At 43.9% G+C, this 25,558-nt stretch overlaps 1 protein-coding gene and 1 long non-coding RNA gene across 6 annotated transcripts in view; one reads left to right on the top strand and one right to left on the bottom strand.

Moving 5' to 3' along the window:
- The window catches only part of LOC311533046, a 30,981-nt gene extending 24,296 nt beyond the window's left edge, over nt 1-6,685 (bottom strand). For 4 of the 5 annotated variants that reach the window (XR_014714491.1, XR_014714492.1, XR_014714493.1 and 1 more), the window contains exons 1-2: nt 6,376-6,531; nt 5,196-5,501 (exon numbers count right to left, since the gene is read on the bottom strand). This is a non-coding gene — a long non-coding RNA (uncharacterized lncRNA). Of the gene's footprint in view, nt 1-5,195; nt 5,502-6,375 lie in introns of all 5 variants that reach the window. The other variant, XR_014714490.1, reaches the window with a different exon arrangement.
- DNAJC11 (DnaJ heat shock protein family (Hsp40) member C11) overlaps nt 6,677-25,558 on the top strand; it is a 74,848-nt gene continuing 55,966 nt past the window's right edge. Inside the window, exons 1-2 of the mRNA XM_084652121.1 lie at nt 6,677-6,815; nt 19,432-19,561. Of these exons, the coding sequence (XP_084508247.1) occupies nt 6,744-6,815; nt 19,432-19,561 (202 nt within the window). The 5' untranslated portion in view covers nt 6,677-6,743. The remainder of the gene's footprint in view (nt 6,816-19,431; nt 19,562-25,558) is intronic.

Below are 25,558 nucleotides of genomic sequence, written 5' to 3'. Positions count from 1 at the left end.
GGCCTTCAGAATTTCCCATGAGATATCTGTCAATCTGTTGAATGCAAAACAATTTCCTACAGTGGAAAGGGTCAGCTGTGTAATTAGTGACAGTGTCTTTTAGCAACATGTTGGAAAGATCTGAGAGAGAGAGAGAGAGAACTCTCAGTAACTTTCTGTCACTAACATCCCTAAGGATCATGTGATTCCCCAGCCACGTTAGAAAAAAAGCATGACTGTTACTATCAGTATAGGACAAAACTCTCTGGGAAATAGGGTGCTGCAATGGCAATTCAAAACCTCAGAACTTTAGTCACTATTTTTGTGTTTTAGCACAGACCAAGTCACTCTAAAATCATATGGAAAAAATGAATCTAGTAGGTGTGCTGAGTCAGGAGACGTGTATTGCTAAATAGTTGGATGACTCCTCTGTAGTGAGGGGAAATGAATTAATTCTTACTGGATTTTCCTGAAAATGTGCCTTCATGGAAAGCTTGCTCTGAATTGAGGAACTTATTTGATTTCAGAGGGGCTTGTCTACACTACCTGCCGGATTGGCAGGCAGTGATCGATCCAGTGGGGGTCAATTTATCGCGTCTAATATAGACACAATAAATTGACTGCTGAGCGCTCTCCTGTTGACTCTGGTACTCCACCAGAACAAGGAGCGCAAGCAGAGTTGATGGGGGAGCGTCAGCGGTGAAGACACCGCAGTAAGTAGATCTAAGTATATCAACTTCAGCTACGCTATTCACGTAGCTGAAGTTGCATATCTCAGATCGACCCCGCGTGGTAGTGTAGATTCCTTCATCAACTGCATTGGGACCAGAAGAGTTGACTTAAGACTGAACATACCTTTTAATTGTTTTCAAGTAAGGATTCCATGATGGTAAGTCCAAAACAAAGTGGCTGAACTTTGGTGTCGGAAACCACGGCTTCATCTTCACATGAAATCATACTTTTATTAAGTTTTCTTTTAGCACCTGTCTATCTTACAGAGCAGAGCTCTCATTCTAATATAACATACAGAAATCAAGGGACTAGTTATAGGGCACTATGCAGCCTAAAGGGAAGAAAAGCCCCTATTTTGCTTCATGGTATCCTTGTCAAAGCAACAACACATAGAGAAAACAAAATCTTCCTGTCATTAAGTTTTACAGCAAGTCACAATTTGGTGTAGAGCCCAGGGAGTTGTTCTGTTTGAATTTCATAGGCCACTATACATTGTGACATGAATTTTTCTGTACAGTTCAATATTTTGATGGGACTGCATGGGTGACCTCTGGTGGTTAATTTGCCACCCAAACAGTTGGTTTGTTGTTTTGGAGACCAAACACTGTGCATGCAGATTTCTGCTCTCAGCTTCCTAATGTAAATCCAGTGTAACTGTTGATTTGAATAGAATTACTCTGGATTTTCCCTGCTGCAACTAAGAACAGGATTTGGCCCTCAAATAACTCACCCATTCCTAACTTTTCTGTTGCTGTGGATCTCACTTTCCTTTATATTGCAATTATTCTTTTCCGCACCTTGGTATTCTGTACTGATTGATCAAAGACTTTGATTAGTAATATTATTTCATCAGTACAACAAGATCTCTCTCAAACAATTCTTGTAAATCACACATCAGCAGTAGTTTTTGTGAAATAGAGCTTACTTTTGTTTAGAAAAGTCCTTTCAGACTCATCATGTAGTTAACCTAATGGAGAAACAATTGTCCTCTCATCAATGCATACAGCCAACTGTATCAGGAGTGATGCTGACAAGCGACACTAAACATTCCCTTTATCTTGCATGTATCAAAGAGCCCGCTGGTGCTGCTGTCTATCCAGGTATGTATACAGCTCCCCTCACCTTCGAATGTGACAGCCATATGGGACAGAGGTAGGACTGGGTAATTTTCCTCTTTTCATTCTAAACTAATTTTCCAACATGTTCTGTGTCTAGGGAGCTAAAGACAGTCAGATAACGTTGTCAGGCCACCTATAACACAGATCATGCATAGGACAACTATGGCTGTTCTTCCTCCTTTTCTTCTCTCATCTAAAAACTACTGATTTCTAAGAGCTGTGGACCGAGCACCCAAATGAGTTGTGCTCTGCTGGCTTTCACCCCTCCTGGTTTTCACTCTGCTCTCTTTTGCTTCTTACATCATATCCACTATCTGCATGTTTCTCTACCTGCTGGCATTTTTGGTTACTTTGCTGGTAGACAATGATAACAGGAAACAACTACCTCAACTGAGAAGTGACCAGAAGGGATAAATACACGGAGTTCAAACACTTTTTAAAAACAAAATACCACATCAAAAAATAAATGAGTGAAGTTGTCATCTCAGGAAAATGCACAGTTTAAAACTACCTTCGAAGTTGTGTTATTTTTGTCTTGCTGCGTATTTTAGGGGGACAAAATAAGCTGCTGAGTAAAACCGCCATTGGGACTTGCTCCCTAATCCAACAGGGAGAGAGGTGGATTCCTTCCCATAGGCATATTTGGTTCTATAGTAAAATGAAACCCAACCTCTCTCTTTCTCTTCAGGTTTTTATACTACATCCTCAGCATGATATCTGAGCACCTGCTGTTACAGGTGAACATCTCTCTATTGCTCTAAAGAGGAGATTACCGAGTGACTTAAATGCACCTACACCCTTAAGTTAGAGACACATGTAATAGTAATAGACTGGCATTGGGCCTTTTGACCACTATACATATTTGAAGCTAATGATTTTGAATCACTCTTAAGCAGTTTTTGTAGCCACCCTGTAGTTAGTTTGTTTTTATGTCAGTAAACAACAGGGAGGCAGGTGGAATGGAGACTGAGATACTAATGCTGCAGATTTGCTGGAAGCTTAGAGATTTCCTTGTGAAGATGATTTTTAAATGACCATATTCAGCAAAGTTTTCTGCCCTGTCTCACGGAGTCAGCCTGCTATCCAAGTGTGCAGAAGAAGGGAGAGCAGTCAGAAACTGATAAAAATAGCACTAAATCCCTGTCTTGACTCAATGACAAGAGAATAATAAAAAGATTATAGGTAATTTCTCTTTATGAATTATAGAGAAGGGCTTAGATTCAGCAGTGACACACAAGAGCCTGGACAGATTGCTCAGCTGCCTCTCCCAGTAATGTCACTATCATTCAAAGGGAAACAAATGACCTCCAGGATAAACTGAGTATAGCACAGCAGGGCTGTGAAGCTGTTAAACACAGGGGCAGTTTCCTAAATACCCAGACAGTTTCTATTCTATGAGAGCAAACGGTCTGTGTCATTCTGAATGTGAACAATAAGAATACATTTACTTGTAACTTCTGGTTAAAGATAAGAGTGTGATAATAGATTTCAGACTTTGCTTTACTGCTGTCATATCATTTTCTTTCTGACTATACCTCAATGGGGAGAATACAGCAAATCCGTAGGGCAAGGAACTGAAATATGAAGCTGAGCTTTGTCAGATGTTCTGCTGTGAGGGTTCTTCTGTGTGCTACAAAACTATATTTCCATTATTTCTCCCATTATATAATTGGCTTCTTCAAAAGGAGAAAAACAAAGTCCATCTCCTCAAGATGGAAGTGTATAATAAACACATCTCAGCCCTGGACTAAGTTTATGACTGGCCTTCTATTTATCCAATCACATTCCAAACTGCTCCAGAGCTAAACAACCTATAAAGGATAAAGGGAGGACTGACACTCCAGAAACATTTATCCTGTCTGGAAATTGCGTGAGTGGTGCCCTTGTTGAAGCACAATCTGAGGTTCATCAAAAGATTTTGCCATCCTCCCACCATGCTGCTTCTTAGTGAGTTCCTGAGTCAGGTCTGATGGTATCTAGGGGTTAGGATTCGGCGCTCTCGCCACCGCAGCCAGAGTTCGTTTCCCAGTCAGGGAACATGATTGTGGGGGGATAGCTCAGTGGTTTGAACATTGGCCTGCTGAACCCAGGGTTGTGAGTTCAATCCTTGAGGGGGCCATTTAGGGATCTGGGGCAAAAACTGGGCATTGGTCCTGCTTTGAGCAGGGGGTTGGACTAGTCCCTTCCAACCCTAATATTCTATGATTCTGTCTGGCACGTGACATGGACGAGAGACAAAGATGGAGCATAAAGCATTTTCAATGTAGAACCAGCTTGACAGTGGGCAAAGTATTTATTATACTTCAGGGAACCCCAGTCTAAAAATCTGCAAGGGTACAAAAAGGCTCCAGGTACAATAGGGCTAACTGCACTTACCTCCAAGAAGAAGAATGAAAGGAGAGCAGTTAAGTCATGGTAAATACTAGATTTCTCAAGGCAGAACACAACTGCATGCTTCTGTGTCCCCAGTCAGCAATAGTCTGGAGTTAATATATTGAGACTCAGTATGTATATAAAATCTTGCACTTTTCATTTTGCAGATGCTTTACAGACATTTGCTAATTACACCTCACAATATCACTGTGAGCTGGATAAGTATCATTATCCCCATTCTGCGCTTAGAGAAGTGAAGTAACTTGCTAAAGGTCAGAGGAGTCAGTGTCAAAGGCAAGGTTAGAACTTGGAACTAGATTTTTGGTGTGCTACTAACTAGGATATGTCTCTAATAAAAAGCACTAGCGTCTGTTTTAAAAACATGGATCCTAGTTCAAAGTCTACATCTAATTGCTTACATACACCCAAATTATCCTGTCCCAGCATGAAGTGTGTGAATATTTGAGTTCTTGTCCTTACTTTGGTTGTTCCAAAATCCTATAAGGGACTATAATCTACCTTGGACATCACATAAACCAAAAGACTTGAGATCTGCTTCAAGGAGGGCAAAGATGACTTTCCACACTTTCTCTTAAGAAGGACTGAAGTGAAAAGAAATTGATTTCTCCAACCTGCAAGGAAGTGGCTAGAGTTTTCCAGCAGGTGTAGTACAGAAGTGGGGAACAGCAATGGATGTTTGCTGAAGGTTTCTGAGAAACAACATTATAGCAAAATTAGAGACAGTTGGAGAAGTATTAACCAGGTGACTACATCGCTCCAAACTTCTTAACCAGCTTTTCCAGACTCCCTTTTGCAATTGTGTAATTTCCCAGACATGTACATACTTTACATTATATAACAGACGCATTTTAATAATGTTACAAAGGAAGGGCACCCAATTTAAATTAATTAGATTTTGCAATAGAAGTGTGAGGCGTACATATACATGACAATTACCCTTCCAAATACAGGACTGTAGGTATGTAACCCTACCTGAAGCAATTAAATGAGGAAACAAAAAGCGGATGGTGCCTCATCCTCTAGGAAAAGGTGTTTATGAAATACCACGGCTGTACTGAAAACTCCGATGGGAAGGACCTTCTGCCACTTGTGGAGGAGAAACCCAGCAAAAGTCCTCAGGCTTGGAGGAAGGAGCCGGGCACCCGCAGCAAGGCAGAGCCCAGTAACCCGACCCGGGGATGAATGACCAGACTCGCCTGGTGGGGGTCACGGATTCTCCATTTACCTCTCGGGGGAGCAGGGGACACAGTCGCTTTTCCTTCCCTCGGGGGCTGCGCCCTGCGGAGAGACAGGATGAAAGCAGGGCCGGGGAGGGGGGAGGACGGGGTCCGGGGGGGGGGGCAGAAGAGTCCAGGGGCGGGGTCTGGGAGGCCCAAAGAGGCGGGGCCCGGGGGGGGCAGAGGGGTCCAGGGGGCGGGGTCCCGGGGGGAGGACCAAAGGGGCGGGGCCCGGGGAGGGGGCGAAGGGCAGGGTCCCGGGGGGGCAGAGGGGTCCAGGGGGCGGGGTCCCGGAGGGGGCAGAGGGGTCCAGGGGGCGGGGTCCCGGGGGGCGGGGGGGAGGACCAAAGGGGCGGGGCCCAGGGAGGGGGCGAAGGGCGGAGTCCCTGGGGGTCCAGAGGGGTCCAGGGGCGGGGTCCCGGGGGGGCGGACCAAAGGGGCGGGGCCCGGGGAGGGGGCGAAGGGCGGGGTCCCGGGGGGGGCAGAGGGGTCCAGGGGGCGGGGTCCGGGGAGGGGCCAGGGCGGGCCCGCTCGGCTGGGGGAGGGGCGGAGTCCCTGGGGGGCCAGAGGGGTCCCACGGGCGGGGTCCCGGGGGGGGGCAGAGGGGTCCAGGGGCGGGGCCCGGGGAGGGGGCGAAGGGCGGGGTCCCTGGGGGTCCAGAGGGGTCCAGGGGCGGGGTCCCGGGGGGGCGGACCAAAGGGGCGGGGCCCGGGGAGGGGGCGAAGGGCGGGGTCCCTGGGGGGCCAGAGGGGTCCAGGGGCGGGGTCCCGGGGGGGGCAGAGGGGTCCAGGGGCGGGGCCCGGGGAGGGGGCGAAGGGCGGGGGCCCGGGGGGGCCAGAGGGGTCCAGGGGGCGGGGTCCCGGGGGGGCGGACCAAAGGGGCGGGGCCTGGGGGGGCAGAGGGGTCCGGGGGGGGGCTGTCCCTGGGGCACGGACCTCACGGGCGGGGTCACGGGGCTCAGGCGATGCGGCCCCGCCCCCTTCCCAGCCTCTTCCCGCCCAACTCCAGAGTTGCGAGCGGACGTAACGGAGCGCATGCGCACTAGAGGAGAGCCCATTCGCTCCTTTCACCCGCGCGCCGTCTTCTTGACATCTGCCCCACGTGATCTCTGCCGCCCGTCGTGCTTCCCGCCGCGCATGTGCCTGTGCGCCGACTCCGCGCCCGCTCGGTGCGCGATACGCGTGCGCACTGCCTCCCGATGCCCCTCCGCTCCGCCGGGGGCGCTGTGGCGGTGGCGCGACCTCCTCTGCCGGCTCTCTTCCGCCCCTAGTCCCGCCCCGGCGCGGGGTGAGAGGTCGGCAAGATGGCGGCGGCCTTGGGGGAGGAGGTGCCGGAGAACGAGGACTATTACTCGCTGCTGAACGTGCGGCGGGAGGTGAGGGCGGCGGGCCGCGCGGGCCGGGGCGCCGCGGCACTGGTGGGGGGCGCCGGGCCGAGGGAGAGGCCTGGGGCCGGGGCTATGACCCCGGTGCCCGGGCGGCCCCCCGCTCCGGCCGCTCGTGCGGGCCCGCCAGCGGAGCTCGTGCCTGCCCCCGCCCCAGGCCCCGCCGGGGCGTCTGCTGGCGCGGGCGAGGGGAGGGCGCGCGGGGGCGGGACCCGAGAGCCGCCCTTCTCTGGCGCTCGGTCCGGGGCAGGCCGGGGCCTGGAGCGAGCGCCCGGGCTCCGCCCCGCTCCCCGCGAGGGCCAGCCGTTCCAAGGCGGGGCGGGCCCGGCGAGCCCGGCCGCGCTGGCCAGAGGCCGCCCCAGCCAGTGCTAGGGCGGGCAGCGGCCTCAGACCCGCAGTGCTGAGTGCGGCCTGGTCCGGGTCGGAGGCAGTGGGGGAGGTCAAGTTGCAGTGGGGGAGGTTTAGATTGGATATTAGGAAAAACTTTTTCACTAGGAGGGTGGTGAGGCACTGGAATGCGTTACCTAGGGAGGTGGTGGAATCTCCTTTATTAGAGGTTTTTAAGATCAGGCTTGACAAAGCCCTGGCTGGGATGATTTAACTGGGAATTGGTCCTGCTTCGAGCAGGGGGTTGGACTAGATGACCTTCAGGGGTCCCTTCCAACCCGGATATTCTCTGATTCTCCCCCGGCCCCGGGGAAGCTGTTCCGGGGTTAGCGCGCCTCCCTGGCCTCTCCAGTCCGAGTTTGTCCCGGGCATGGCTGCGCGGGAAACTGCGGAGCGCCGGCCCGGTAACCCGCCCCCGTGCGGGGAGCGGCTCCCCGCGCTCAGAGCCTGTCTACACTGGCGCTGTAAAGCGACTTTCTGCACTCAGGGCGGTGGTTTTCCACACCCCTGCGCCAGCAGGTGAGAGCGCTATAAAATGTAAGTGTAGCCAAGCCCTAGCTTCAGCTTTCAGCCATTGGTCCCCTTGTACCTTTCTCCGCCAGATTGAAGAGCTCCTTATTAAATATTTGTTCCCCCTGTGGTGATTTACAGATTAATCAAATCACCCCTTAACCTTCTCTTTGTCAAGCTAAATCAATGGTTCTCAACTTTTCCAGATTACTGTACCCCTGTCAGGAGTCTGAGTTGTCTTGTGTACCCCCTGTTTCACCCCACTTAAAAAAACTACTCGCTTACAAAACCAGACATAAAAGTGCAAAAGTGTCACAGCACATTATTACTGAAAAATTGCTTGCTTTCTCATTTTTATCATATAGTTATAAAATAAATCAATTGAAATATAAATCTCGTACTTTTCAGTGTATAGTATATACAGCAATATAAGCAAGTCATTGTCTGTTTGAAATTTTAATTTGTACTGAGTTCTCTAGTGCTTTTTTATGTATCCTGTTGTAAAACTAGGTGAATATCTAGATACACTGATGTACGTACCCCCTAGCAGACCTCTGTGTACCCCTGGTTGAGAACCACTGGGTTAAATAGATGGAGCTCCTTGAATCTATCACATATGCATGTCTTCTAATCCTTTAATCATTCTGGTGGCTATTCTCTGAACCCTCTCCAGTTTATCAACATCTTTCTTGAATTGTGAGCATCAGAACTCGACACAGTAGTCTAGCTGTGGCTGCACCTGTTCCCAGTACAGAGGTAAAATAATCTCTTCTCCTATTCTAGATTCCTCTGTTTATGCATCCCATGATCGCGTTAGCTCTTTGGCCATAGAGTCGCATTGAGAGCTCATGTTCAGCTCATCCACCATGACCCCCAAATCTTTTTCAGTGTCACTGCTTTCCAGGGTAGAGTTCCCCATTCTCTAAGTATGGTCTACATTCTTTGCTCCCAGATGTATATATTTACATTAAACCATTAAAATGCATATTTCCCTGCGCCCAGCTTACCACTTGTTGCACCCAGTTTATCAAGGGATCTAGATCACTCTGAATCAGTGACCTGTCCATTTACCCTTCCCCCAATTTTTGGGATCTGCAAACTTTATCAGGGATGATTTTATATTGAAAAAAGTCATTGAAAAAAGAGGTTACGTAGCATAGGGTCAAGAACCGATCCCCGTGGGACTTCACTGGAAACAGACCCACTCAATGATGATTCCCCATTTACAAGTTATATTTTGAGACCTATCAGTTAACCAGTTTTTAGTATGTTTAATGAGTGTCATGTTCATTTTATACTGTTCTAGTTTTTTAATCAAAATGTGCAGTGTGAAGTCAAACACCTTACAGAATTCTATTGCATCAACACTATTACTTTTATCAATCAAACTTGTAATTTCATTAAAAAAAGATATCAAGTTAGTTTGACAGGATCTGTTTTACATAAATCCATTGTTGATTTGCATTAATTTCATTACCCTCCTTTAATTATTTATTAATCAAGTCCTTCATCTGCCATTCCATTGCCTGGTATTAGTGTCAGGCTGCCAGGCTTTTAATTCCCGGGTCATCCCTTTTACCATTTTTAAAAATTGGCACAACCTTAGCTTTCTTTCAGTATTCTGGAACTTCCCTAGTGCTACAAGACTTATTGAAAAACAACATTAATGGTCCAGCAAGCTCCTCAGCCAAGTCTTGTAAAATTCTTGGAGGCAAGTTATCTCGATGTGCTGATTTAATGATGTCTAACCTTAGTAACTGCTGGTTAACATTCTCTAGAGCAGTGGTCACCAACCTGTAGATCCTGGGAACTCTCCCGGTCAATCGCGATCTCCGGCTGCGGCAGTGTAGCGGGCTGCCACTAAGGCAGGCTCCCTGCCTGCCATGGCCCCAGGCCACTCACAGAAGCGGAGGGCATGTCCCCGCAGCCCTGGGGTCTCCATGTGCTGCTAATGCCTGCAGGCACTGCCCCTGCAGCTCCCATTGGCCGGGAATGGGGGACTCTGACCAAATGGGAGCTTTGGGGGCGGTGCCTGCAGAGAGGGGCAGCGCGCAGAGCCACGTGTCCTCCCCCACAGGGGTGCATTGGCCGCTTCCACGAGTGGCGTGGGGCCGTGGCAGGCAGGGTGTCTGCCTTAGACTCACTGCACCACTGACAGGGAGCTGCCTGAGGTAAGTGCCGCCCGCTGGGAGGCCACACTCCAACACTGAGCCCCCTCCCAGAGCCAGCACCCCATACCCCCTCCTGTACCCCAAACTCTTTCCTGCACCCCAAGCCCCCTGCCCCAGCCCTGACCCCCCTCCCAGAGCCAGCACGCCCTCCTGTACCCCAACACTCTCCCCAGCCTAGAGCCCTCTTCTGCCCCCAAACACCCTCCCAGAGCTTGCACCTCTCACCTCCTCCTGCACACCATCCCCCTGCCCCAGGCTTAGCCGAGAGCCCTCTTCCACACTGCGAATCCTTCGGCCCCAGCCCAGAGCCTGCACCCGCTCCCCAGCCTGGTGAAAGTGAGTGAGGGTGGGGGACAGTGAACAAGGGGGAGGGGGGGGATGGAAGGGGGTCTTTGGGGAAGGTGGGGCCTCGGGGAACAGGTGTGGTAGATCTGGGGTTGCGCTTAAATTCAAAAAGTGACGTGGGGCATAAAAAGGTTGGAGACTGCTGCTCTAGAGTTATGGAATATGAAGAGTGTTATCACCATATGATGAGACTGCATCATTTCTTTTTTTAATACAGAACAGAAATATTTAGTTAACACTTTTGCCTTTTCTGCATTATTATTGATATTTCTATCACTTCTGTCTAGTAATGGACCGATGCCATTGATGAGATTCTTTGTTTCTAATATATTTTAAAAACTTCTCCTTATTGTCCTTAACTCTGCTGGCAATAGATTTCTACTTGTGTCCCTTGACTTCCCTTATCAAATTTCTACATTTCTTAATTTCTTGTTTATATTTATTACTATCAACTTCCCATTTCTTACATTTGTTATATATTTTTAAATTTTTTACAGCTGCGTTCACTTCCCTTTTAAACGAGGTTGGTTTTTTAACCAGCACAGCCTTCTTCCTCAGTTATAGGATTGTGGCTTTCTGGACATCTAGCAAATTCTTAATGATTCCCAATTATCATTCACATTTTTCTGTTTAAATTCTTCCTCTCAGGTAAACTGGCTCATAATTGTTTTCAGCTTTTTGAAATTGGCCATATTAAAGCACCAAGTGTGTGTGTATGATCAGGTCATGATCACTTGTACCTAAGCTACCACTATCTTTTAGTTTTGTGGTCAGTGCCTCATTATCTGTTAGGAGAAGGTCTAATATAGAATTACCCCATGTTGGTTGCAACACTTGTTAAGTTAGGAAATTGTCATCTATAATATTTAGAAATTCCAAGGATGTTTTTATACTGGAAGCATGAAAGCTCCAGCATATGTCATTCAAATTTGAATCCCTGATGATCACAGTTTTTTTTCTCCCTGCACACTGTAGATAGGCGCATAAGGAGCCAGTTATCCTGTTTCCTAGTGTGATTTGGTGGTCTGTAGCAGACACAACTAGTACCCCATCTTGTGCTTTATCTGTTAGGACATTGATTCATAAGCAATTACGATCATTTTCTTCCAAGTTCTCAGTGACACAGACTCCCTCTCCCTGGACTGGTCTCTTCTCTTGCTGCCTACTGTAGGGCCACGAGCACCCTGAAGCTGCTGTTGCTGGCCCCTGTCCGAGACTAGGCTAGAGAGATCCCATGTCTGATTTGTGGGGAGGAGGATAGAATCTACTTGGTCTCTGGGTTAATAAGCATTTTCGTTTCCTCCAATGGAAAAACTAGACTGAACTAGATTCTGTTGCATCTAATTCTGTGCTGGGCCCAATGGAAGATTGGGTCAGCTTGTCAGTGTACATCTGGTAAAGGTGCTTTTATGAATTTTAGATCTATCTGCAACCTAGGTGTAACTGTGTGCGGTGCCCAAAAGAAGGCTCTGGAAAGTGCTTTACTGTAAAAAGAAAGTCGTGGTCTTATTATATTATGGCACCAGGTGCCCAACGCCTTTCTCTGAGTAACAGAATGAAACTGTATGTGTCTTAAAACTAAAGATAGCATGTGTGTACAGCATTGTAAGGTGGTATTGCACACTAAATCCCAAATAAATCAATTACAACTAATAGGGAAACAAATAATAAGGAAACCAAAAACTAATAAGGAAACAAATATTTTGAGTCTTGCCCAAAAGTATGCAATGTATTATGAACTGCATGTTGGTTGATTACAGGTCAAGTTTTTTTCTGCAACATGCCTTTTTTATAGGAATTGCATGAATGCATTTCATCTAATTTAATTATCCAATTTGTATGTAAGCTACAAATATGGTGAATCTCAATTGTATCCTTCTGTGCTAAGCAGCTGTTTCTGTAGCAGCTCTAATAGCTTGTAAGAACTAATACTACCTACTCCCAGCAAAGTTCAAACAACAAACTAGGTTTCTTTTCGTAAACAATGGATCAACAAGAACAAGCACAGCTGGAACTGATATTGCATGCTTTGTGCTATAGGTAGGTTGCTCTTCTTGTTGCTATCAGTTTCATAGTTAAATTTCACTTCAAGGTGATTTGAACCCTGGAGTACCCAAAAAAGTCAATTAATGATACTTCTATGGAAACTTCTATTCAAGGAACTTAATTTTAGTAACATTAACTTATGGGGCTCATGAGGTAGAGACTATCCTCATATTAGAGATGGGGGAACTGAAGTACACAAAGGTGAATTGTCTTGCCAGAGGTTACACAACGAATCACTTTCAGAGCTGGAAATAAGACCCGATAGTCCTGACTCCCCACTCTACTCTAACCACTGAAATCCTGTCACATTTTTATTACAGTCACAGTTTCGTTAGAGTTTCTGATTCTACAGTAGTTTGACAAGATTTTTTGAAAGAAGTGAATAATTAAGTTCTTAAGGACTAAGAGTTGCACCTATGAAACTTTCTTGTTTTAGTTTATTGGTTCATTTAGTAGCAAAGGTGGCCACTCTCTAGTGTGCATAGAAAAGAGATTGTGTTCACTCTGCCTGGGATCTGTTGACTAGTTGTATTGGCAAAAAACAAAGTGCCCAAGATAAATTTTAAATGAGTTCTTAAAAAAAAAAAAAAAAAGCTATACATCACAGAAATTCCTATTTAATTTTGAAACTAAGAACTTAATGTACAGCTCTTGCTGTGATATCAGCAGTTATTTTGCTAAAGAAAGATTGCTAAAAAGTTAGAAGGAAAGAACAAACTCATGTTTGATTGCATTAGTTCGGTTACCACCTTTTGTGTGGTACAGCTGAGTGAAAAATATCTCTTCCCAAATCCTAGGCGTGTTTTGTCATTGAAATCACCATGCTGTTAAGGCATTAAGGTAGAAGTGCCTCCTTTCTGACTCTTCATTAGCACTGTGGAAAGCTTCCTAAAAACCTCTTACTGTGTAATGTTTACTGGAAACTGCGTAGTCTGTATTCAAAAATAAGCTGATGGGAAGGAGAATTTCATTGTAAAAACATGACACGTCGGGCATGAATTTTCTTATTGCGGTTATTGGAAATGTTTGTTTATCGCAGTTGTTTAAATCATTCACAGCACTGCCAGCCTCTGCTGACCTGGGAGTTCAGAATGTGAAATTGGACATGCTTTCTATATGGCTCCTCACGTTATGTGTGCCAGGTCCAGCTCTCCATAGTCTGATTGTTTTCCTAGAAGATGAAAATCACAGTTTGTTCCTTACCAATTTTCCTCTTTCTGTTTGGCAGACATTGGTTTGTCCTCTTCCCTCCCTGTGTTTCTAATTAAGCAGAAATCAGTGTTCTGATAAACAGATATCGACATAATCATATATTTCAAATTAACTTCTTTCCTAAAGTTACTGATAACACTGTAGATTATTAAAATAAAAACAAATTATGTAGTGCCCACAAATATATTATTTGCTTTACAAGCATTTGAGACAGGTCCCCCCTGCCTGAGAAAATTACAGTGTAAGGCTCTGATGAGGTGAACACTTAAGTTACTCACATGTGCATTTGTAGGATCAGCATTTTATAAACTATAAACAGACCAGAAAGGGAGGCGGAAATGGAATGCAACATAAGATTGTTTTTCCCCATCTGGATTGAAAGTTTTTAAAAATGGTTTTCCCTTCCATGCCCTGTTCATTTTGTTTAGGTGTTTTAAAACACGTGGCTACTCAACTTTTTTTTTTTTTTTGATAACCGTTTTTCCTCAAACTGCCTCACCCTCCAGTCCCTCCTCCTCTAGGCTTTGTCCCTTTCCCGGGCCAGGAGGTCACCTGATTCCTTTGTTCTCCAACCCCTTTAGCTATCACCTTGCAGGGGGGAAGGGCCCAGGCCATCAGTTGCCAGGAGACAGAGTGTGGGCCATTTATGTACCCTGGCCCTTTGCTCTGCAACAATCACACCCCCTTATCCCACCACCTAGAGACTTAAGAAATACATAGGGGAAACTGAGGCACCCCTACAGTATTTAGAGGAAACATTAAGAACAGTCCCACTTCATCACAGACCCATTCTTACAACTTTCAGCTCTCTAGTTGTTGCCTCTCTTGGGTGGAGACACACATCTCCCTCTCTCCTGACTGGGTATTTCCAGACTGCATAGATCTCTACCTACACTGTGAATTCCTCAGAAAAGTCAGACTGCCTAAGCAACCCTGCTTTATTTATCTTCTTGGAGACAGGAAACAGTGTAATTCCTATAGTTAAGTTACTACACCTCTTTCTAAGCAAGCACATTTATTCTTAAAGTAAAAGCTTTACTGAAAAAACATTAAAACAATAAAAGAACCTACATGCATGCAGATAAGTTTACCAGAGGTCACCCCCTTACTCCAACAAGAGCTCTGGCTGGTGAACAGTCCTTTAAACCCCACCCAGGGGGTTTCCTGTGGTTACCAGTTCATTACATCTTTTGCTCAGCGAAAGTACAACCAGGAAATCTGTGCTTTATATGGTTTTTGGGTCCTTGATTTGTCCTCATGTGACAGGTGATCAGCAGATATCCCACCTTGCAAAGCTTCAAAGGCTGAATTTTTGCATAATCGGAGAAGATATATTTGCATTCTGGGAAACCTCTTTAACTAGCAGTTCATTCTTATTTTAGCTCATAGTACTTCCCAAAGTTTATATTAGTCATGTCTCTTTGACAAGTTGCACACAAGCCCACAATAACATACAAACATTTGCATTTTTAAGATCCGCTCTGAAGATACTTAAATTTATTTAAATAAAGTTCAGCTTAATTCAGTAAGGTTTGTCCAGGACATTGCCATATTTTTCACAGGCCCTACAAAAACAAGGGCTTTTTGTGCTTGTTAACATGTTCTTTTGTAGTGATTCGTGAAGGATATTATTCCCAGAGCTGTGCAGATGTCATTAGGGACATACAGGCAAAGATGTTTTTCAAGATGAAGTGCTCTATACCAACTTCAGAGCAAAATGTGAACAGCATGGTTTCAACCAAGCCTTCCCTCAATAGACCCATCAAATCTACAATTTTAAAATAAAGGAAAATGTGAACTGATTCACGGAAGGGGAGAAAAAGAGAGGGATCATCTTGTGTTCACTTTAATCAATTTGTGAGGCACTCAAATATTTTGGTGATCAGTGAAGTATAAGAACACAGAGAGAAACAGATGAGCCAATAGGCCTAGAAAGTCCGGTACATGTTTCTGAGAAGGGCCAATATCAAGTGCTTCAGAGAAAGATGTAAGATGGTGTGGGTTTGTGATAATCCTTAGTTCCTGGGGGAGTTAATTCAACAGTCTCAAACTGGCCTCTGCAGAAGTCCTATGTCCTGTACAAATGAGCTTTACCTATTGTGTCAAAGGAACATAGTTGACCACATTTTTCATCCCACAGCCTTAAGTAGCACTAGCCCAGGCTGTGAGGTACCTTGTGGATAAGGACCAAAACCTTGAATTTGAGATGATTTTCTATGGGGAGCCAGTGTAGAATCATAGAATATCAGGGTTGGAAGGGACCTCAGGAGGTCATCTAATCCAACCCCCTGCTCAAAGCAGGACCTAATCCCCAACTAAATCATCCCAGCCAGGGCTTTGTCAAGCCTGATCTTAAAAACCTCTAATAAAGGAGATTCCACCACTTCCCTAGGTAACCCATTCCAGTGTTTCACCACCCTCCAAGTGAAAAAGTTTTTCCTACTATTCAACCTAAACCTCCCCCACTGCAACTTGAGACCATTGCTCCTTGTTCTATCATCTGGTACCACTGAGAACCGTCTCGATCCATCCTCTTTGGAACTCCCTTTCAGGTAGTTGAAAGCAGCTATCAAATCCCCCCTCATTCTTCTCTTCTGCAGACTAAACAATCCCAGTCCCCTCAGCCTCTCCTCATAAGTCATGTGCTTCAGCCCCCTAATCATTTTTGTTTCCCTCCACTGGACTCTTTCCAATTTTTCCACATCCTTCTTGTAGTGTGGGGCCCAAAACTGGACACAGTACTCCAGATGAGGCCTCACCAGTGCCGAATAGAGGGGAACGATCACGTCCCTCGATCTGCTGGCAATGCCCCTACTTATACAGCTCAAAATGCCGTTTGTCTTCTTGGCAACGAGGGCACATTGTAGGGAGCAGAGGACAGGTTTGGTGGGCTCATAGTAGCTTCTGTTGTTGAGGAGATGCACTGAAGCATTTTGTACTAATTAGAGTTTCCTAAGTGCTGAATACTTCCTGCCCAGATATATCACGTTGCTGTAGTCCTGCCGAGCAGTGACAAAGGTCACTAGCCAACCGAGGTGACAGCAGCATCTGTGACTAATGCTTTCTGTGTGAAAATATAGTGTCAGTGAGGAATCCAAGACTTTTCCTAGACTATGGACCAAATAGACCAATTGCGGATGTCCACCTTCAACCAAAGGAGACTGCACCAAGGCTGCATACTCTTCAAAGGGCTTTCCTCTGCCCACCATCATCATTTGTTTTGTTCAGGTTTAGCATCAGCCAGCTGTTCTTTATCCATGAGCTGATTTTGTCCAAGCACTGGGCCATGTTAGTGGTGGTAGTGTGGTTGTATGTGGTGAAGGACAGGGTAGAGATGTATATCATCTGGCACTTGAGAGCGTGTTGTCTGACCCAAATCGGTGTAGCTGCAAAGCTTCCTGTAAATGGATTGAGAAACTGTTGTATATTGTTCTGGTTCAGCTGGACATGTGCTAAATCTTGGTTACAGTGCTTGGGACAACTGGTACAAAAAAAGATTGAGCCTTACTGCAAGGTGCAGTATGTGCTTTGCAAGCTCAGTGTTCCCATCAGTGATCATTTGCAGTGCCTTTTTGCTTCTTATAAATGGGGCCTTAGAGTTCTGATCAGTTCCTGACATGTCATTTTGTATGAGCACATCAGGACTAAAGGGTTAAGAATATGAAGTAGGGAGCTACATAAATATTTGGGGCCACCAAAGCCTTAAGGGCTTGATTTAGCTACATTAGAAACTCCTCAGTACACACACTATAATTGCAATAATCCTATGTTAGAATGCAGCATGCAGATGAAACTGGACTAGAATGTTATCCAAAGGAACACATATTGAAAGAGAATATTTTTAATTAATCCTTTTTGAAAATCAAAACGCACACATCTTTCTTGTAGTCAGCTTGGTGATAGTGTGAAACGAATTCTAGAAAGGAAACTCAATTTAGTATGGTGTAGCACCTAATCTGAAAATAATAGATGGCCACTGAACTTCACAGTCCTGATGAGAAGACTAAACCCATTCACTAGCAATTTTCTAGTATATAAACATTTAATCTACAATAGATTTAGACCCTATGAAAATGTAACTGGATGATTGAGAGACTAAATGAATCTGTTTAATCCCCAAATAGGGGGACAGTGCACCTTAATTTTGCTCAGAGTTTTATTAATAAGAATGTAACTTAAAACATCATTATTAGTGACTTATGTATCTCATTATAATTTGAAATGTTGTCAGTATTTCTGTAGTGGCTTCAAAGGAGTTATCATTCATGAAATATTGAACCAATGACCTTAGCTATTCACTTATGATGAAAGGCCCAATATAACATTTTAGTGAACATGATATTTATGAAAAATGAAACCGCTCATTTCTATTAATCAATAGCACATTAAGCCATTTATCATTAATTTGATTTTAAAAGGTCATAGTGGAACTGGATATTCCACTCTCTTCTCATCTAGTTTCATTTTAATAGCCAAGAGAGCACAAGGGGATGCAGAAGGAAAAATCACTGCTCTTTTGGTATATTTGCTTTCTTGAGCCAGGCAAGTCTAGAAGATCACCCTACTGCTATCTGACTTGGAAATATTCATATGAAACAGAAGAACCTGAAGAAGAGAGAAGTAGCTCTAACGGCTCACAACAATGGTGTCCATCGCATTTTACATATTAAAATGAACACAGTTGTCAGGTAGAGCCTGACTCTTCGTTTTCTCTTGATCACTTCTGACTTGAGAAAGGGGATTAGGTTGAAGCACAAAATGCTGTGACACCTTTGTTTGCGGTAAACAGCTGTGCAAACCTTAGTAATTGAAAGGCATTAAATGTCAGTGGAATTTAGTTAAATAAATGCCTTTAAAGTGTTCTATAAACATGAATTATTTTTCTTTGTGACCCTTTATTCACATGTTAATCTTTGTACCCCTTCAGCATCTTACCTCTTTGATCCTTTGCCATAGTGGAAGGGTGACCACAGTTACTAAAAGGGAACCCAGCTAATGCTTGTGATGCTGTTACATCAATTGGACTCTGAAGCCATCCCTCCCGCAGAAAGCCAACCTCCTGTCTCGTGCTACACAGTATGAATAACCTAGTAATTCGGTCTTGCTGTCATAATTTTGGAGAGGCAGGAATGTTTTGTTACTCCATTGATTCCTAAAGAGCCATTCAAAATCTGTCTCCACCAAATGTCATTGGAGTGAAGCCAGGCTGTTTCTCAACAATCCAGCGTGGATGCAGTAAAGAAGCAAATTTTTCTTCATGTGTTTAGTGGAATATTCTCATTTTGTTTGTCCTTCAAATTGCTACCGGACTAGTCTGTCTAGAGAGGATTATGTGCCTGTGAGCTAGGGAGTACTGGTCTTGCTACGTGGGAAAGCTACTGTCACAGTTTACAGCAGAGAGATGTTTGTGGAATTTTATGCTTAACTCTCCAACTTTTGTTGCAGAATGTGGAATGTCCACAGTTTTTTTGTTTTGTTTTTGCAAAGTTGATTTGTGTTTGACGTTTTGGAATTAAAATACAGGAGGGGTCTGGTATGAAACCCTGAGATTTTTATAGTCTTTCTTCAGAGTTGGCTGTAGCTATCCCATGCCACACAAAACTGAAATGGGAACATGCTGGCTTGGTCTAATTAAAATAACATGCACACAAAGGTAATTATTTTGTTACTGGGTCCTGCTTTTACACTCAGGTATGCAAGCTGGTACCGTTGTGACAGCTTGGAAAACATGTCAAATCAAAATTGGTGCTAATATTTTATTATCCCATGTGAAAAGCTGTATTTAAGTAATAAAGTATAATTTCATTTTACTCTGTACTTAGTATAACTAAATATGCTGGAATGTGTCTGATGGATTCCCGTTTCAGGGCTGATTTTGATAATAATGCTTAAACAACATTGTCTGTGCTCTAAATGAATTTTGTTCCTTTTCTCAGGCCTCTCAGGAAGAGCTGAAAGCTGCCTATCGCCGACTATGTATGTTGTACCATCCAGACAAGCACAGAGACCCAGAGCTCAAAACACAAGCTGAGCAACTGTTTAACCTTGTTCACCAGGCTTATGAAGGTCAGTGGAAGGCTTAGATTTGCAGAAACTGTCTTCATAGTAGTTGCTGGATTTTTGATGCTTGCATTGTATAGTCTGGAGAGAAAGAGAGATTCCTTTGTGCTCTTTAAAGATGATGGTTAATTTTGCACTTTTGACTTGGTGCTTTGGAAAATCAGTACTTTGTTTTTGAAACTAGTATGTGCCCAATGAATGGAAAATGAGTACATTAGAAGAGCAGGAGTTGCATTTTGAACTGGGATCCAGTTAGGGTCTTATTTTTTATAATCTCTTATTGCAAGTTATTTTTAATGGGTTTTTACCTGTCTAGATTGCCAGCTATGGCTAAATCACAATATAAAACACACATTTTTACCACCTTCTTATTCTGTGCATTACCTCATGTCGGCCAGACCTCCTGAAAGTCAATTGCATGAAAAATCATTGTGAAAAGTTTATATGAAAGTCACTTGTACGAAAAGTATGCAGTAGATGGGTTTTTGTACATCATACTACAGATTATCACAACATAGAATAATACCTTTGCGATGTGTTCAGTGAATGAGGTAAGGAGTCTTACAATAAGATGTGGAGTCCTTGCCTCATTCAATGTGCAGCTCCACTAAATTTTTCATTGTGCAGTTAACTGTGCAGGATGCTTACTGTGACCCTTCCTTAGCTCTATCGTATATAAATTTAATGAGAAAATGCCATGCAAAATGTGCTGTGCATGCGTGTGTTTGCACATGTCCTAACTTGGTCAAAACCAAATCAATTGTCTCTCTAACAGAAGCACTTTTAATCAGAAAAGTGCTGTTTCCAGGTCAAATGTCAACTTTCGGTCCCTAGCCATCAGAGCTGTTTTTAAATAAATAAGAAGTTGCAAGAATGTTTTTATAATGTAGTAACTAATTTTTTCAATCTCTAGTTTTGTTTAAACTTTTCAAAAAATCTACCTTGAACAGAGACCAGTGCTCGAAAACTTCAAATTGAAAGGCAAATTTAGCTTGTTTCTTTGTACTGAAGGGTCCTGAGTTTCCATTCCCGGTCACCCACTCTGTGTATCCCAGCATGGGTAGAGAAACATACGCTAGGTCTGCTCATGCTCACATGCTAAACATAGCAGTGTGGCCATGGTAGCATGTATGTACCCAGGGGATCAGGTGACTAGCTCAAGTCACCACCTGTCCAGCCACCGCCACTGCTGTGTTTATAGCACGAGCTCAAGTAGTAGGATGCATCTGCCTACCTGCACTGGGAAGCACAGTCCCAACTGCAGTGCAGATGTATCCTTGAGGTCTTCAATCCTTCGTGAGAATTTCCACACATTCAAAGGCCTAGTTAAGGACGACATAGCAAGAGTACTTTGCACGTAACGTCTTCCCCTCCAAGGTTCTCCAAGCACGGTACAAACAATGAATTTAACTCTCTCTTAGGTAAATACTGTTGGTATTCCATGCTATTGATGGTGTAACTGAGTGTGCTGGGGTGTTCACCACACACAAAGCCTGAAGGGGGCTAGGTGCGCAAATTTACTGCCTAGACTGCACCTAGAGGAGGAGCTAGGGACTAATTAAAAGGATGAATTAAAGCAGAAGCTCAGCTGGGCCGGAACATAGTATAAAGCCCAGTAGCTGGGAGTAGAAGGAGCTGCAGAGAGAGGGGCTGCAGTCACTGTTAGGGTGATACAAGGCAAGGTAGAAAGTCGCACACAGATATGGCAGTAAGGGATAGGACTATGCAGACCTCGCCTGCTTGTCATAGGGTTCCTGGGCTGGGACCCAGTATAGAGGGTGGGCCTGGGTTCCCCTACTAGCCAAAGGGGAAATGGCACAGTTAAGAGGCAGTGAAAGGAAACACTATTATTCTCTAAAATAAAGACTTTTCACATCACAAATAAAACCTAATTTTGTATCTCGATTCACTGTTTTTCCTAAAAATGAGATTTTAATGGCCAGTGAAACAGTCAGAATGTGCTGGGTGATGAATCTGCGTAGGTGAGACAATTTAGTCTTACCAGATGTGGATCTGCCATCAGGGGCAGATGTACTGAATCCATTTCTGCAAAAGATTTGATTGAAACTGTTTCCCTCAGATTATATTCTGTTATCTGGACTTGACCGATACAGTTTTGTAGTTGTCTGAATTATTGATAGTTATCTTACAACATTTTGGAGATTTGGGGAGAAGTAACTGAAATGTAAGTGAATTAGGAGCTAGTCGGATTGTTCTGTGGTAAAACTGCTACAGCAGCAAACTTGACAGTCAGTGATTTAGCCTGGAGGAAGGTTAAAGCAAAACAGTGAATAAATGATTCCTTATTAAATCCCAGAGAATTAGCTAAAGAAATTTGGTTCCTGTGTTTTCTGAAAAGTCAGCATTTCTTTCTCCCCATTAGACTTGAACGTGGGTGGAATAGTTTACATCATCCTTAATTAGGCCTGAGAATATATGGAAACTCTCACTTAAAAAAAGAAAAAAAAGCACTGAAGAACTTGAGTGGGTGATGATGGGGAATGGAAACTCAGGATCTTTCAATTAAAAAAAAATTGCATTTTAAATCTTGTTCTGGAAATTCAGAGAGCGCTGACATTCTGCTGTAAACAGGTCAGTTTTCTCTTTGAATTTCCTGGCTTTGTTTGTTATGTGTTGCAACCTTAAACATAAACTGTTGCTTATTCAGCATCAAATGGCTTTACAGATAAGGTTGGGCATTACAAAAGTTAAAACCCACTACCAACAACATATGAAAAATAGTATCTGTAACCATGCCTCCATGGGTCACAACTGAGAATACCAAATTCAGGACAAACTGCTGAGAAATAGGGCACACACACCCCAAGACTGGAGGTTATTCTTCTATGAGATATACCAATCTAGCAACAAAAGTAAACTTCCGTCTCACCACACTGGCTAACAAGAAGTCAGAAAAGCAGTGTCCTTCGGTATTCCAGTCCTTGTATCACCACCAAAAACACTAGACTTAACGATGAGTGGTTATTTAAAACCAATTTCATCAAACCAAAAGATTCTTCTGATCCCAAAGGACCAGCCACGTACCCAGGTCAATACATAACTCAGATTTTACCCAAAAATCACGCTGTTGCCAATTCTTTAGTATCTAAAATCTAAACGTTTATTCATAAAAAGAAAGAAAGGTAAGAGTTAAAACCCATTAAAGGAATCAAATACATACAATAATTGCAAAGTTATTGGTTCAGGTTTTTAGCAGTGATGGAATAAACTACTGGCTTAAGTCAAGTCTCTGGTTGCTTCCAAATCACTGGAAGGTCCTCAGTCCCTTGGTTAGATGCTCCCATTCGTATAAGTCCATAGTTCAGAGGTTGGAGCAAAAAAGAGGCAAAATGGACATGTTTCTAGTGCCTTTTATAGCTTCTGCCATGTGGAGGGAAATCCATTGTTTCAAACAAAGCACTCAGCACAGCTAGTGGAAAATTACAAGTAGAAGATGGAGTTTGGAATCACATGAGCAAGTCACATGTCCATGCATGACTCACTTACTCATGGAAGGAAATTCCATTAAGAGTAGATAGGCATCTTCCATTGTGAGTTAAGTGTTTTATTAATGGGCCACTTAATTTGAATAGTCCCTTCAAGATGTGCAGGCTAAATACTTCGTGGACTTTACCGCAGGAGCAAATGTTTGAAATCCAGATCTAGAGCCAATACTCATAACTTCAAATACAAAAACGATACATGTATACAAATAGCATAATCGTATTCAGCAAATCATAACCTTCCATAGACAGCTTACTTGACATAATTCGTACAAGATTTGTTGCAATTATACAACAGTGGTAGCAACAGTGATCTACATGGTCATATTTTAATCAGATAACATCAGAGTACCGAGCTAGGAGAGGTGACTAGCTCACTAATCTCTCCATAGTTAAGATTGAAGCTAATTTTCCATTATAAACCTGATTTTTATTTTTTTTTTTTTTTAAACCTAACACTAATACCTCTCCTTAGCTTCACCAGATCCAAAACAATCCAACTGAAATCTTAGCCAATGGTCGAACTGTTCTGGGAAGCTTAGCGTAAAGTACAGAAGACTTTTGGAATGGATACGTTTGTGGCAGGGGAGTTCACAGATTGAATTCATTTTCTGAAGATTTTCCTTTCTTTTTTGTTCATATTTTGTTCATGTTACTAAAATGGGTTGACCCATTCTCTTGGTGGTTTGGAGTTTTGCAGGAGTTTGAAATTATATATGTGCTTTTTCACTTAAATGATAAATGATATTCATCTGGTTAAATGGCATTTCACAAGGTGTTCATGGCCCAGTACAAATGTTATGACTTCTTCATGGCTCAGGTGGGCATGGCTGTCATGGGTGGTGTAGCAGGCAGAGAACCACATGGAACAGGGTCAATCTGGTATAGTGAGTGGAAGGAAGGAAGCCAAATACTATGATGGCATGCCCCCTAAAAATGAATGGGAGTTTAAAGAAATTCCCAGGCAAAATAGTGAACTTGGAGTAAAGGTCAAATGAATCTGTCAATTCCCCAAAAAAACCTTTAAGGGAATGTTATGGTTTTCTGAAAAATCAAGGCCTTTAAGATGGAAATTCTATCAGCATGAAGGCTTTCTACAGTGTGTATCACTGTGATTCTCTGTTTAAAAAAGAATCCAAAATACTCAGAAGTATGCAAATGCACCAAGATGTATTTTGTAAAAGTAATGAGGTCTTAATAATATGGGACCTTACTACAGTCCTGCCTCTGCTGTTAAATCTTTGCTGAGAAGTTGGGGGAAGCCACCTGGTTTTCTTTTAGTGATATTGGGTGTGTAGATAGGACAAATAGGAATTAGCTGAGGACAGCATTTCTCAAACTTCATTGCATTACGACCCTCTTCTGACAACAAAAATTACTATGTGACCCCAGGAGGGGGTACTAAAGCCTGAGTCCACCCAAGCAGGGGGGCTAAAGCCTGAGCCCCACCACCCCAGATGGACGAGCCAGCCAAAGCTGAAGCCCAAGGGCTTCAGCCCTGCGGGATGGGCCTGTAACCTGAGCCCAGCTGCCCAGGACTGAAGATCTCAGGCTTCAGCTTCGGCCCCGGGCGGTGGGGCTTGGGCTTCGACCCCAGGCCCCAGCAAGTCTAACGCCAGCCCTGGTGACCCCATTAAAATGGGGTCCTGACCCACAGTTTGAGAACTGCTGCCTTAGGAAGTAGCTTTGTGACTAAAAGCATGCTATACTTTCTGTACCAAGAGGAGGAGATGAATAAACCATAAAAGTGTGTGTCTGGACTGATTTAAAAAATACAGACTAATACCTAATGTTGTGTGTGCTGAAACGCCATTCTGAATGGAATTTTGTAAATTCTCCTGCTGCAGTTAGATATTAGTGAAAAACCTCTCTGCTATATTCGTGCAATTGCACCAAAATGCTGCTTCTGGGCTCATTGCTGGAAAAGTGGGTAGGTATCACCATGCAGCCTGTAAAATCAGCCGTGGCACAGTGCTATCGGTGTGTGCACCCAGTGGCAGTATTACGTTCTGTTCAGAATATTTCAGTCTTACTTCATCCACATAGCTGGGATAAGACTTGTGCTTTCTGTTAGCAATTGGTTCCTCCTAAAGCTGCTTCACCAGATGAGTTGAGTGCAGGTGTTCACAGGTTTTTCTTCAGGGATGTGGTCGCTGCTGGGAAAATTATTGCCATTACTCAGCTATTTGCTTTTGCTCCTTTGTGATTGGGATTTTTTATGTTTTAAAGTACTTTAAACCTTTTAGAAAAAACAAATTCTGAAGCTCTGTGAATTGAGATTCAATGCCTGAATACATACAAATGTGCTGTGCTCAACCGATGAAATAGGAAATGGTCCTATGGATGATCGCTAGAAGGTGTGTGTTTCATTGGTCTTAAAAAATATTGCTTCTGTGATTTAAAAATAGCAGATTATATTAATCTGCATGTCTCTGTCAGAGTTTTTGTCCTTTTATTTTTATATTTAAAGGATATATATCTAGTGGATAGAGATGTTAGT

This window comes from Lepidochelys olivacea (assembly GCF_965140295.1).
Source record: "Lepidochelys olivacea isolate rLepOli2 genome assembly, chromosome: 18".
NCBI lineage: Eukaryota > Metazoa > Chordata > Testudines > Cheloniidae > Lepidochelys > Lepidochelys olivacea.
This window is presented reverse-complemented; position numbering and strand designations above follow the sequence as displayed.